Source organism: Megascapheus bottae, chromosome 33, assembly GCF_031878675.1.
Source record: "Megascapheus bottae isolate mThoBot1 chromosome 33, mThoBot2.hap1, whole genome shotgun sequence".
Classification (NCBI taxonomy): Eukaryota; Metazoa; Chordata; class Mammalia; order Rodentia; family Geomyidae; genus Megascapheus; species Megascapheus bottae.
Genome location: NC_143541.1, coordinates 8,705,371 through 8,719,082, shown reverse-complemented (window position 1 = coordinate 8,719,082; position 13,712 = coordinate 8,705,371). Strand labels below are relative to the sequence as shown.

The 13,712-nt window shown below is 62.9% G+C and overlaps 1 protein-coding gene across 1 annotated transcript; it reads right to left on the bottom strand.

The window, feature by feature from the left end:
- Positions 1-997: 997 nt before the first annotated feature.
- Positions 998-13,454, bottom strand: Cfap100 (cilia and flagella associated protein 100). The gene is made up of 18 exons (XM_090323853.1): positions 13,378-13,454; positions 13,011-13,097; positions 12,377-12,480; positions 10,575-10,649; positions 9,221-9,309; positions 7,606-7,798; positions 7,218-7,285; positions 6,977-7,140; positions 6,771-6,851; positions 6,268-6,443; positions 5,645-5,692; positions 5,460-5,571; positions 4,890-4,938; positions 4,536-4,687; positions 3,438-3,573; positions 2,525-2,730; positions 1,885-1,978; positions 998-1,264 (listed from the first exon to the last, which is right to left on the bottom strand). The coding sequence occupies exons 1-18, from the start codon at positions 13,452-13,454 to the stop codon at positions 1,151-1,153; spliced, it is 2,025 nt and encodes a 674-aa protein (XP_090179979.1). The 3' UTR covers positions 998-1,150.
- Between the last annotated feature and the right edge of the window lie 258 nt (positions 13,455-13,712).

Sequence of the window (13,712 nt, the reverse complement as noted above, 5' to 3'; positions counted from 1 at the left end):
CCGCTGGGCCAGCTCAAGTACAGCTCCACGCCAAGCCCCAGCAGGGACTTCCGGTTTCTGTGCGGTGCCTGGCATTGCTCTCTTGAGCGCGTGGGGCACAGACCGATTCTCAGGACGCTGATGGCGTTTCTGGACGGCTTGGTTTTGCCACAGTCGGCCACAGTCAAGCTGGTTTCCAGCACGTGCTCTAGCTGGGCAGCCTGGGGGAAAGGAGCCTCCCGGAAGTGGCCTTCCTGCACAGGAAGTGCAGCTCCCAGTTTGGGATGGGAAGAGTTAAAACTTGCAATTTTTCTACACACCGTGATTTATAGACGGTAGTCATTCGGTAGTGTTTATCAAGTGGTCCATGCTGACTGTAAAGGACGTGTAGGACTGTTGAGGGCGGGTTGTGAAGTTGCAGATGAAGATGGGTGGGTACTAGGTCTGTGTATATTTTCAGAGTGTTGTGCTGAGGGGAGGTGAGTGGTAAACCCCTGTTGCTGGGCTGCACAGGGCAGCTTAGAAGCCTCTGCTCCCTCGTGCCTTTTGGGGGGGTGTTTAGATGTTGTTTTGGGCCCCAGACCTGGACTCCTTGGAATGCTTCCCGTCCGTGGTGCTGGAGAGACGCCATGTGTGTGCTCCCTCCCTGTTCAGGGGGGCCACTGCCCCCATCTGGCAATCTCACGTCTCATTTGAGAACTAGCCAGTGCCATTCACCTGTCCCAGGTCTACTCCCTCCACGGGGGGCCGTGTTCTGTCACCTGCTCCAGGACCCTGTCTCCTTCCACAGCCCCCATCCTGTGTGTCTACCTCCGCATGACGGGGTCGCTGGCCCAGTTGCAGGCGCTTGGCTGCCACTCCCAGTGTATTGGCTGCGTTTCAGGGACCGCCTTCGGGAGGTCGGAACCCATGTTTGCCCTCTTGCCTACAGCCAGCTTCTGTTTAGCAGCAGGGAGCAGCCTCGCCACCTCCTGGCTAGCTCTTCCCTTGGCCTGCAGCCAAGGCACAGGGGACAGGCCACGGGACACCACTGAGATAAGTTTATTTCGCATGGGGGTGGATGTGCACCAGAGACCGTGAGCGTGGCACTGGGGCCCTCACAGACCTTGCCTGGCTTCTGCCCCCACGGCTGCCACCTGAGCCTTCAACCATGCCAGCGTGGCCCTGGAGACTAAGTGAAGAAGAACAGCATCTCTTCGTTGTCCTTGTCTATTTCCGGGGCCACGGACTCCTCCTTCACCCTGACCACCGGGGGCTCGGAGCGGCACACGAGCTTCCTGCCTTTCTGTAGAGGAAGTGGGTGCGCGTGGTGAGTCTGCGCTGGTGTTGTGTGCACCCCCACACCGCAGACACGCACGTGCACATGCACCCGTCCTGAGGGCCGGGAAGAGGCCCCAGGCTCGGGACGGCTCGTGCAGGCCGCCCGGCAGTCACTGGGGCTGCTCCGAGCAGGCTGAGGGTCTGTCCGTGGACTGGCCAGGCCAAGCTGCAGGCCCGTTTCTCCAGCCTCTGCAGAGCCATCATGTGCTGGCACTGGTGCACGTCCCAAAAGCCACGACCTCTGAGGCCACACCTGGCTCCAGACCTCTAAGTGCCACCTCTACCCATCCCCTGGGGGAAGGCCTTGGAGCCCAACTTGGGTTCAGGCAGTGAGCCTGCACTGGGCCTGGCTGCACTGTGCGTAGGGGACCCCAGGGACTGAGCACTTGGTGCCAGCTCTGTGAGCTGCCTGCCTGCAGTGGGTAGGGAGAGGCCCCCATAGGCCTGGGCTGGCCAGTAGAGATGCTTCCTGGTGGAGGAGGGCAGCCCCCAGGAGGCCACAGGGAGGGGCCGCTGTTTGTCTGCCTCCCCCCGCCTCCGGGAGGCTGTCTGCAGAGGGGTCTCGAGGGCCCGGCCCCTGCATACCTTCTTCTTGACCTGGGCCTGGGCCCGGGCCCGGGCCCGCTGTAGCCGCTCCTCCTGCAGCATCCTCTGGATCCTGGCTGTCTCTTCCCGAAGCCTGGGCACAAGAGGCAGCTGGCAGGGTGAGCCGAGAGGACTATACGCTCTCGGCAGGACCCTCAGGCCAAGATTCCCGCCAGCGGACACCTTCCCACCTGCCCACAGCCAAGAGCTGGTCCAGGGAGGGCCAGCCAGGCCCTGGCTGGGCGGGGGCACCTGGAGATCACAGGAGACCCCACCAGAGTCCACCACCCAGGAGGGCTAGCACCAGGGCCTCATTCCTTCCTGGTGCTGTTTCCACTCCCCAAACCCTTTGCCCGCTGCGAGCAGGAGGCTGGGAACCCTGAGGAAACACCATGTGCAGATAGATGAGTAAATAACGGGGTGCACAGGCCGGGGAGACCGAGACCCCACCCTCCAGGCTCGTTAGGCCCCCCATACCCAACAGCGTTCTGGCAGCAAGCAGTGCCTACCTGCCCTGGGCCCACCTGCCACCCCTCCCCACAGAGGCCTCACTAGCTCCCCCTGGAGGCCCCACACACCAGCTCCAGTGCACACAGAGCCGGGAAGGCTCTGGCCGAGGCCGGCCTGCCACTGCTCGCACCTCAGGCGGCGCTCCCGCTCCTTGGCCTTCTCAGCCTGCTCCATGCGGGCAGGAGGCACTCGCTCCAGATTCTCCAGCAGTTCGCCCAGCTGGTGCTCCACCACCGCCAGCATCTGCACGGTGCCCAGGCTGGACTCCTGCTGCGAGCCCACGCAGTTGCGGTACACGTTCAGCACCTTGTGGTTCAGGCTTTCCAGCAGCTTGTCCTGCGGGGAGGGCACAGGGAGGAGAGCAGCCCCGTGCCTGAGCCCCAGAGCCTCCCAGGCCGGTGCTCGCGGGGCAGGCCCCTCCCTGGACAGCGCCCTGGAGAGCAGGGAGGCCTAGCCGCCCCTCTGAGCCTGCTCGGACACTCAGACCTGGGGCAGCTGCTGCCCTGGGTGCTGCGTGCAAGCCACAGGGACGGGCCTGCCCGCTGCTCAAGCTGCCTTCCCGAGTGCCGGTGGCTCAAAACCGGAAATCCTAACTACTTCAGAGGCTGAGATCTGAGGGTCACGGTTCAAAGCAGGCCCAACCTGGGCAGGAAAGTCTGTGAAACTCTCACCTCCAATTAACCACCAGAAAGCCAGAAGTGGAGCCATGGGTTTGGTTCCTCAGTACCACATAAAACACAAAAAACCCTCAGTGGCAATGTGGCTCAAGTGGTAGAGTGCTAGCCTTGAGTAAAAGAAGCTGAAAGGGTGGGAAATGTTCTGGACGTGGGCAGGGTGTGACCCTGGCGGGGAGGGGCCTGGCAGGGTGTGGCCCTGGGGAGGGTGTGTGTGGCCTGGCAGGGGAGGGGCCTGCAGGGTGTGGCCCTGGGCAGGGTGTGGCCCTGGGGAGGGTGTGGCCTGGTGGGGGGTGTGTGTGGCCTGGCAGGGTGTGGCCCTGGGGAGGGTGTGTGTGGCCTGGCAGGGGTGGCCCTGGATCTGCCTACCTGTTGGTCGCCCTCATACTCCCCAAAGTGGAAGACGCGGGCTTTGAGCTCCAAGTCGGCTGCCATATCCTCCTCCTTGGCGATGGAAGCCATCATGGCAGTGATCCACTGCTTTAGCTGCTTGACCTCCCGGTCCCTGCCGCGGTGGGGGGCATGGGGTCATTCAGGCCCACAGGACCCTCTTAGGGTTACGGCACCAGCACTGTGGTGCCCCCCCTCCTGCCCGCCGGGAGACAGCTCCTCGGGCCCCCTCTCCTCCGCTGCCCTCTCTACTTCAGCCTCTTCTCATGCCGCTCACTCAGCCCACCTTTTCCTGGCATCTATGGATTCCTACAGGTTGAATGTGGGCAGACCTGAGTGTTGTGTCCATGGCTCCTGAACGTCAGCTCGATGGAGTCGGGGCCTGGCCTGACACTTGTGGGCCTCTGGCCCAAGCTAAGGGAAGTGTGTACCTGTGTCTGGGAGGCAGGGCAATTCTCTGGACCAGCGTGACGAGCCCCCCAGAGTGACGGGTGGCTGGTGGCCACGCCAGCAGGACAGATTCTGAGAGCTGCTGTGGCTCCGTGGGGAGTGAGAAGCGCCTGCCCGCCGCCGCTGCCTCTCAGATTAGCCCTGGTCCCTTGCAGTACCAGACAAGGGCAGCTACAGACTTCCCTCCCCAGGAACCTCCCCCTGGCTCCAGCTGTTGACTTCCAGGCCTGTCCCCGGGTCCCAGCCGGGCTGGTCACCTGCTGCCCAGCATGCTCCTGCCCCAGCAGGGTAGACAGCTCTCCTGGCAGCCTTGGGAAGCTGGCAGGCCTGGCCTGGCATGGCTGCTCTGCATCAGGACAGCAGACACTTCTTCCATGCCTTCCTGAGAGCCCTGATATGAACCAGGGGACAAGGCCCACGCTTTTCCAAGGCCCTCCTGGTGGTCTGGCCACAGCAGAGGCCCTGGAAAACGGACTAGGAATGCTGCCGCAGGCTCCAGAGTGGGGCCAGCCTCGGTCAACACCAAGGCCTGCACGAGGGAACCCATCCTGTTCCAGGTCCAGGACGCCATCTGGCTGGTGGGAGCCAGGAGGCGGCTGGGAGGACACACCCCAGTGTGGAACCTACATGCGGTTCTGCGTGTTTTTCAAGGTGAGGTTCAGCTCTTCCAGGGTCTCCTCCATCTCCTGCGTGTTCTGGATCAGGGACAGGTTCTGCTCCTCCAGCTTCGTGAAGACATCCAGGAGCTGTTGCGGATCTGTGAAGTACAGCTCCATGTCCTGTGGGGAGGGGCAGGGCTTTGTGGGGCGGGGCTTGTCTGGGTGGGTGGGGCTTGTCGGGTTCCCCTACCCCCCAGTGGGGCTCGGACCTAGGAAAGGCTGGTGTGGGGGGAGGGGAGAGAGTCCCTGTGGAGGGGAAGGCACAGGCCCTGGGACTGCCGCTGGGTGGGAGCAGAGTAGAGGCTACAGACCAGCCACAGACCTCCACATCACTGTCCATGTTCTCCTGGGATGGTAGGGGAGAGCTGGGCCTGCAGCAAGACAGCCCAGAGTGAACACAGCCAGGGATCCCTCAGGACGTGAGTTCTCCCCACCAGCTGCAGCCACAGCCGGGCACAGCCTCACACGTCCATCGCTCACTCTCATTCCAGTCACAAGAAAGCTTCCCCCTCCCTGTCCACCTCCCCCCCTGCGCCTGCCTGGCCAGCTCATTCCTCCCTGGCCCCGGCCTTCCGGCCCAGGCCCGCCCCTCTCATGAGCAGACACCTGGGGACAGTCCTGTGACCCTCGAACCCAGCCAGAGTTGTTCCTGCCTGGCCACCTGCCCGCCTGCCCCTCTCCAAGTTCCTTCCCTGTGGAACCACACTAATGAAGGCGCTGGTCCCCGGCGCCCTCGCCCCTCCTCACCTCTTCCAGCCCCTCCTGGCCCCCAGCCCTTCCTCTGCGCCCTCCTCTTAGGCATAGGAGAACCCACTTTCAGTGACTGAGGTTCCCAGGTACACTGGCCGTGGCTGCCCACCCGGCAAGCGCCTCCGGCCCCCAGGCCACTCACAGGTGGCTGTCGCTGGGCTCCCCGGGCTGGCTGCTCTGGTGCAAGTTGCTGCTGCTGGACACCTGTGGCTCCACCTGCAGAAGCTTGACAGACTTCTTGGCCAGCTGAGACTCTGACAAAGCAGGCAGGGGTTGGCCGGTGCCCCCCGCTGGGCTGGGGAGCCCCAGTGCCTGCGGGACTCATACCTTTGGCCCAGTGGGAAGGAGCCTTGCTCTTGCTTCCTGGTCCTAACCCTAGAGGAAATAAAGGAAGGGGCCCAGGGGGCCTTGGCTGGGCCCAAACTTCAGGCAGGGCAGCTTGTGTTTCTAGCATCATCTGACTGCCTCCAGCTCAGGGGGAGGGAGGGGGGAAGGAAGGAAGGAGGAAAGGAGAGAGGAAGAAAGAAGAAAACAGAGAGAGAGGAGGGAGGGAGGGAGGCTGGTTGGTTCTTGGAAGGAAAGCCCTTGGTTTCTCCGCAAAGGCTTGGGCTGAGGCCCCCGGGCAGTAATGGCAGCTTTGGTGGGAGGGGCTGGCTACTGGCTGGAGGGCCCAGTGTCTGGGCTCAGCTCACTGGGCACCACCAGCAGAGCCCACTCTGGAGAAACCTGGGTTTTTTGGGGTTTTTTTTGCCAGTCCTGGGCTTGAGCTCAGGGCCTGAGCACTGGACTTTCTCAAGGCTAGAGCTCTACCACTTGAGCCTCAGCACCAACTTCCAGCTTTTTTCTATGTATGTGGTACAGAGGAATCGAACACAGGTCTTCGTGCATGCTAGGAAGCACTCTATACTAGGCCAAACTCCGGGCCTAAGACAGCCTTTTCTTCACATTACCTTTGTCCACTAGGATGGATATACTGGACTTGGGGCTTGTAGATATCCCCTTGGGCTTTCTGAGGGCCACGTGCCTCCTTTCCTGCTCCTCCAGCCACTCTGCAGGGGACAGCTTGTACAGGAACTCCTTGTAGTGCCTGCACTGTTGCAGCGCATCTTCAAATTTGGAGATTTCACTGCGCCCAGGGAGGGAGGAGGAGATCAGAGCCTGTCCACTGAGAGACCCTGGAGAGCAGGCATGGGCAGGGAGGAGTGGCAGAATGCCCGGCAGCGCCACCCTGTGGGACCTGTGAGCCCCATCAGTGCTGAGAAGTGCCTGGAGTCCCAGAGGCAGCAAGACAGTCCTTGCCCTGCACCCCAGGGTGGCCTCTGCGGCTCCCTCTGAGTGTAGGAGCTGGGGCAGGGGCAGGAATCGGCTGGGGCGGGGGAAGGAGGGGCAGTGTCCCAGGGCAGGGGGCATCGGCAGGGGCGGGGGAGAGGCATCTCCCGGGCCTCCTCCACACCTCTTGATGTTCGTGATCTGCATGGTGAGGTCTCGGATCTCCATGATCTTCTCCACCTTCGCTTTGGTCTCCTTCTCGGCCCTGGGGAGGGGCAGGGGCCTTGAAACACTGGCCTGGATCAGAGCCGGGCTGAGGCTGGGGCCTCCTGTCTGGGGCGGGGGGGCTAGGCTTGGGAGGTGGGGCGGGCCAGGCGGTCGCAGGCTCACACTCGAATGGCCTGCATGGAGTTGTGGTCATTCTCCTTGAGGAACTCGTCGAATAAGGAGGCGTCCTTCTCCAGGGACTTTTCAGCCTTCCGCAGCCGGCACTCCTCGCGCATGGTCAGCATCTCCAGACGCTGCATCTCGTTCCTCTTCATCTCTAGGTTGTACTGGGGCCGGCGCGGAGCAGGTCACTGCGCGGGCCGGGCTGGCCGGGGGAGCCCGGCGCTGGGCGTGGCTGGCCTACCTGCATGAGGAACAACTCCCGCTTCTGCTGGATGTAGCTGTTCATCCGGTCCGGCTCCACTTTCTTTTCTGCAAGGAGAGTGGCGAGGCCATGGCTGGGCAGGCTCAGACTTCTCCTGAGAACAGTAGCCCGCAGCCACGTGGCCACACGGTGGCCGTGGGGCCCCAGGTCCTGGAGCTCCCCAGGGAGCAGGGGCAGACCTGGGTCAGAAGCGCCCTGCCCCCGCCGGGGAGCTCAGCCCGTTGGGTTTGGTGAGGAAGAGCCTGCGTTCTCAATCTGCAGCCCGCTGTGCCTGGCTCTGCCAGGGGGCAGAGGCCGTGGGCTCTGCCCAGCCCGCAGGGCTCCCAGGCCCCGTGGGTCTGAGGTGTGGCAGGCCGTGGCAGGGCACCTTGGGTCATGGCAAGCTTCCAGGCTGTGGTGTCCTTGATGTCCCGCAGCCGCTCAGCTTCGGATATCAGGTCCTGGTCCTCAGTCTCCTCCTCTGTCTGCAGCTCCCGGCGGAGGCTGCCGTGCCGGGCCAGCAGCTTGGAGGAGTAGGTCATTTTCTGGTGCACCCGCAGAGACTTCTTCTGCTCCCGCTCCTGGGGACCACAGAGGGCCAGCCTTCAGCCGCAGCCCCCTCACCCCGGGCTACCCTGGATCCAGGGCATGCAGGCAGCAAGGGCGTGGGCCAGGGCCCTGAGGACAGTGAGGGCCAAGGGGCCCTGCAGAGACCAGGAGAGACAGCAGGATAAACCCCCAAGAATGGCGCACACCCACTCGGCTAAAAGACTGGCCCTTTCCGCCAAGTTCTTGCTTAACTGAGGGTCACACGCTCTGCTTCCCTAAAACACGGCAGGCCCAGGATACCAGAACCTTCTGCGTTTCTCAAAGAACCTCGAAAGCCCCACTCTGCAGCCAGCTTCTCCCACTGACGCCCGGCTTGGGCACCTCCTGTGCGGCCTCCGAGGCGTGTAGCTGCAGCCCAGCACTGCTGCTTGGGGGACTCGGGGATGTGGGGAGGCGAGGCAGGGAGCCCATGCCCCCCACCCCCGAGTTTGTGCACCTGGGCAGAGTCAGCCTCCCTCTGCCTTCTGCTGGAAAGTCAGCTGCTGCCCCCGGCCCAACGCTGTGGAACTCAGCAGCCAGGCAGCTCCGGAGTCCCCGAGCCAGTAGGACGCCACCCCAGAACCCAGGTGACGTGGGGTTGCACTGGACGGATGTGGGCTTTTGGTGGGAAGGAGCCATGGTCTGGTTGGCCCGCCAAGCCTGCACTGGACACAGGGAAGGGCAGTGGAGAAGGCAGGATGGCTGCTGGGGTCTGCGGTGCCTGCCTGGGCCTGCGTGAGGACGCCCCAGACGACCCCTGCTGGGGGCTGGGGGCTGGGGACATCTGTGGGAACATGGTCACAGAAGGTTCTGGCTTCTGCTGTGTCAGGCTGCCCCTCGCCTGGCTTTGGGCCACCTGGGGACCCCTGCCTAAAGAATCTGCATTTGGAGAAACAGGTTGCGGCCTGGCCCAGCAGAGGCAGGAGGGCAGGACAGCACTGCCCAAATAGCCCCTGGCTGCCCTGGGCCTGCGCTGATCCCAGGGCTCTGATGGGGAAGCAAAGGGAAGCACACCTGGAGAAAACAAGGCCCAGCAGGTCAGCCGGGGTGGGCTGTCTCCGGGAAGGGGGGGCCACACCTGCTGTGGTCCCCCATCAGCAGAGGAGAGGCCTGGAGGGACAGGAGTGTGCTGAGAAGAGGGGGAGCAGCAGTGATGGGCTAGGTGAGAGCAGGGCAGCTCAGGGCCCTGAGGTCCTATTGACTTGGTGGGAAAGAGGGAGGCAGTGGTGGTTCTGGAATGAGAGCAGCCCAAGGAAGAGTGGGGCGGGGGGAAGAGCAGGAGGAGGAGGGGGGAGCAGGGGGAGTAGGAGGAAGGGGGGAGGAGGGAGGACAGGAAGCGGGGAGGAGCAGCAGCCATTGTTGGTATGGGAGAAGGAAGACCTGACATAGCAGCCTAGGGGTTCCCAGATACGCACCAAGATAGCCTTTTTCCGCTCCTTTTCTCTGAGCAAGAAGAAATCCGTATCTCCAGACAAGTGGAAAGGATTCTCACTAGCGTCATGCCCTGGAGAGGGAGATTGGAACTGGCGCTTGCAGGCCGTGGTTCTGCGCCTCTGACCCAGGGCCCTCCCAACCCCGAGTAGAAATGTTCCCTTGTGTCTGGCTGTGCCTGAGGTCCACACAAAGATCTTCCAGTTCTGTGGTTTGACCTAGCTGTAACATGACAAAGGCTCTGGTGTGAAGATCACATGCTGCATTTAAAGTTTCAAGAATCACTGGCTCGGTCCTATAATCCTAGCTACTCAGGAAGCTAAGACCTAAGGATCCGAGTTGAAAGCCTGCCTGAGCAGGTGCCAATTAACCACCAAAAAGCTGGAAGTAGAGCTGTGGCTTAAGGGGTGAAGCACCAGCCTTGCGCAAAATAGGCAAGTGATGGGGCTGGGAGTTTGGCCTAGTGGTAGAGTGCTTGCCTAGCATACGCGAAGACCTGGGTTCAATTCCTCAGTACCACATGCATACAAAAAAGCCAGAAGTGGTGCTGAGGCTCAAGTGGTAGAGCTCTAGCCTTGAGAAAGTCCAAGGACAACGCTCAGGCCCTGAGTTCAAGCCCAGGACTGGCAAAAAAAAAAAATAGGCAAGTGAAAGCTGTGAGGCTGAGTTCACCAGGGGTCCCTGCATGTGTGCGTGCACACACACTTTAAAAAGAGGAAACAGGCAGGTATTGTATTGGGAGCCCAGCCTGGGAGCCCAGGGAAGGTCAGAAAATGACAGCATGGTAGAAGTCCAGTCTGCGGTGCAGGGGCTCCATCTGGCAGGAAGTGAGTGTTTGGTGAGGCCCAAGGGCTGCGGGGGGGGGGGGGGGGGGGGGGGCTGGGATAGGGGCGGAGCAAGCTGGCCGCTGATCCTCACAGTGGTGGCAGCAGTGTGCCTGGTCTTAACCCCCACTGTGTACATACTGATGGCCACATGGAGTTTTGGCTAGTAGAATATGAGGACAGGATAGGGCTTTGGGTAAGAACCCTTTCCCTGGAAGAATAGAGTTAGCAAGAGGGCAGATTTGCCTTTGTTCTTTTCTCCCTGCCTGGAGTCAGATGTGATCTGGAGCTGTGGCAGGCCCTATGTAACTATGAGGCAGCCTTGTAGTCAAAAGCCCTGGCCCTTCTGGTGGAGCAGGAATGCCTCGTGGCCTGGTCATCTGGATGGGTCCAGAGGGGAAAACCAAGCCTACTTTGTGTTCCCAATACATGTATGTTTTCCCTTAGCAGTGCGGACTGAGTCCAGGGGTGTTGGGCAGAGGGAAGGGCCCTGCTCCCACCCCAGGGGTCTCACCTTTGGCCTTTTTGGTTCCTTTGCTGCTCAGCTGTCCTTGTGGGACTGAAGGACTGGCGTCCTGGTTGGTGGCCTCTGGGAAGACACAGAAGGGCGAGCCCAGCAGTAACTCACCCAGCACCAGGCCCACCACCCAGGCTCCAGTTCCATGTTGCTACTGTTCCAACTTTTGTGGCTGACCTCATGTTCTCCTGGCAGTTTGGCCTGACAGCTGCCCAGTGCCCAATGTCCTAAGGTGCAGGAGCCACCTGATCTGGGGCAGATGTCGGATGGCGGATGGTGCGCCCGGCCCCAGGGCTTCACGTGACGCTTGCAGGTGAGCCAAACAGGCCCAAGGTGAGGACGGTCAAGTCCACCTTGCATACATCTTACCCTTTTAAAAGTTTCACTGGTTAGCTGGGCACGGTGCTGCCCACCTGTCATCCTAACAACTCAGGATGCTGAGATCAGAGGATCATGGTTCAAAGCCAGCTCAAGCAGGAAAATTCATGAGACTCTTATCTCCAATGAACTACTCAGAAAAAAAGCATCAGAAGTGGCTCAAGTGGTAGAGTGCTGTCCTTGAGCAAAAGAAGCTCAGTGAGAGCAGCCAGGCCCAGAGTTCAAACCCCAGGACTACTAAAAGGAAAATGTTCCGTGGATTTTACAGTGCACCTGTGCGTGTCCGTGTCGCCTGGTGCTGTGGTCTGCCCTGTCCTTTCTCCTGCTGCTCCTGGAACCCATCGTCTGCTTCTGCCTCCTGCACAGCCTCCCCCCAGCGGTGCCCTCCTCAGGGCTCCACGTGGCTGGACGTGGGCCTGGGGTTACAGCTGTCCTGTGGACATGTCTGCCACACACGCACACGCGCATGTGTGTGTGGACTGGGGCTGGAGCCCAGATCCCTGCACTCCCCTTCCTCAGCTTTCTCACTCAAGGTTGGTGTGCTATATCACTTGAACCGTAGCTCCATCTCTGGTTAATTGTAAATGAAAGCCCCCTGGCCCTTCCATGATCCTTAGCTCTCAGCTGGTTGAGTAGCTAGCATGATAGGTGTGAGGCACTGCGCCTGGCCACTCTGCAGCGGGACAGGGACGGGGTGCTGGCCACCCCCAAAGTGTCAGGACCAGGGTGGGGCTAAGCCTTCATGGGGGTGGGGAGTGGTGAGCACACAGCCAGCACTGCCCAGGCTGCCTTCCCAGAACCCCAGGACCACGCAGGGGTGTCCTGCGGCATGCGTGTCCCTGGGCTACAGAGAGACCACGCGTGGAGAGCCAGTGGGCACAGCCCGCCCCTTCACAGCAGCTGTGGCTGGTAGAGAACAGGGAAAGGCTCTCTTCTTCATGGCCTGTTGCCCCCCTCCCCAGTCCTGAGGCCTCAATGCCGCAGGACGTGGCTGCCTTTGGAACTAAGATCATTGCAGTATGACCACTGCAGCTGAGGTTGCTCTGGAATGGGCGCTGACCCAGCACCATGGCTGCTGTCCACACCAGAGGGGCTCAACACAGGTTGCCCGCCAGGCAGCAGCACATGGCCACGGCACACGGAGAGGCCTGGCACAGCCTGTGCACAGGGCCCACCCACACCTTGCTCCCCAGCTTGGAGCCCTGTGACCGCCTCGGCCTCCCCCCAGGCTATGGAGGACCAAGAAACTCCCGCACGAGCACGAGTCCCCATCTAGGGAATGAGGCCTGAGTCCCCATCTAGGGAATGAGGCCTGTGCAACACCCGCCACTGGATTCTGGATTCAGAACCTCCTAGGGCGGGTCTCCCTTCACTGCCCCTGGCCTGTCCTGCCAAGAGTCCCACCCCGAGCCCATACTTACTGTGGAGAGTCAAGTTCTTCAACACGCTGGACAGCATATTAGAAATGTTGCCTGAGGGGCCGTGGGCTGTCGGGGAGCTCGGCATTGGAGAAGGAGATTCTAGCCTGGGGAGGGGACACAGCTGTGAGGCGGTGGCCTGCATGGCCCACAGGCCCCCTTGGCCCTGGTGCAGTGACCCAGGCCTCACCACGAGCTGGAGGCCCCCACTCTGCAGGCGCCCTCGCCCTCCTGGCTGCATCCTGGCTGCCCTGCTCTTTTTCTTAGGGTGCATCCACGTTGATGGGGCGCAGAGCCTCCTCCCCTCTCTCTCCAGCCCCTCTCCTTCCCTCACTTCTCTGCAGTCACCACCGCTGGTGTTTGCGTTTGGAATCTGTTTATGGTGGATGTCCTCTGGAGCCTAACGTGCTCCAGGACAGCAGGATATTGGGCGGCGAGCGGGGAGCTCGGCCTCAGGACTGGGGGCCGGGCGGCCCTGCACGCGGGGCCCGCGCGGGGAGAGCGGCCTCGGGGGCCGGGCCCCGCGCCCTGCGGCCCCGGCCCCGCGCCCTGCCGCCCCGGCCCCGCGCGCACTCCACCCCCGGCCCCGCGCGCACTCCACCCCCGGCCCCGGCCCCGGCCCCGGCCCCGCGCGCACCGGCCTGGCTCCGAAGCCTCCGCACCGCACTTCAGTTCTCGGCTCCACACGTCCGCGCCGCGCGTTTGCGTCGCCAGGGCAACCGCACTGTGACGTCACAGCGCTGGGGCGGGGCCGGGGCGGGGCCGAGCTTGGCCCCGCCCCCCGCCCGCCCGCGGGTTCCCCAGGGGCCGCTCGCGGCCTTCCGAGAGGCGCCCTGCTGGAAGTGCGCGCCCGGGACGCTCCCCCTCGACCGGGGACCCCGCTCCACCTCCCCTGCCCGCGCGGCCTCGGGGCCGGGCCTGGGGGACGGGCGCGGACCCGAGCCGTGGGAGGAGGGCCGGAGCCCCGCGCGCGCCCCCCCTGCGCTCCCGCCAGCTCCTTCCACATTGCACAACTGGGGTCGGGGTGCAGCTCCTCCGCGTCCCCAGCAAGGTGACGCACAGACACAGACCGAGCCCCCATCCTGACCTGCAGGCCCCGCCCCAGGCCCAGCCCCAGGCCCGGCCCAGCCCCAGCCCCAGGCCCAGCCCCAGCCCCAGCCCCAGCCCCAGGCCCAGTCCCAGGGGCAGACCAGGCCCAGCCCCACCCCAGCCTCAGCCCCAGGCCCAGCCCCAGCCCCAGGCCCAATCCCAGCCCCAGCCCGGCCTCAGCCCGGCCCCAGCCCAGCCTCAGCTTGTCTCAGCCCAGCCCCAGCCCAGCCCCAGCCCAGCCCCAGCCCAG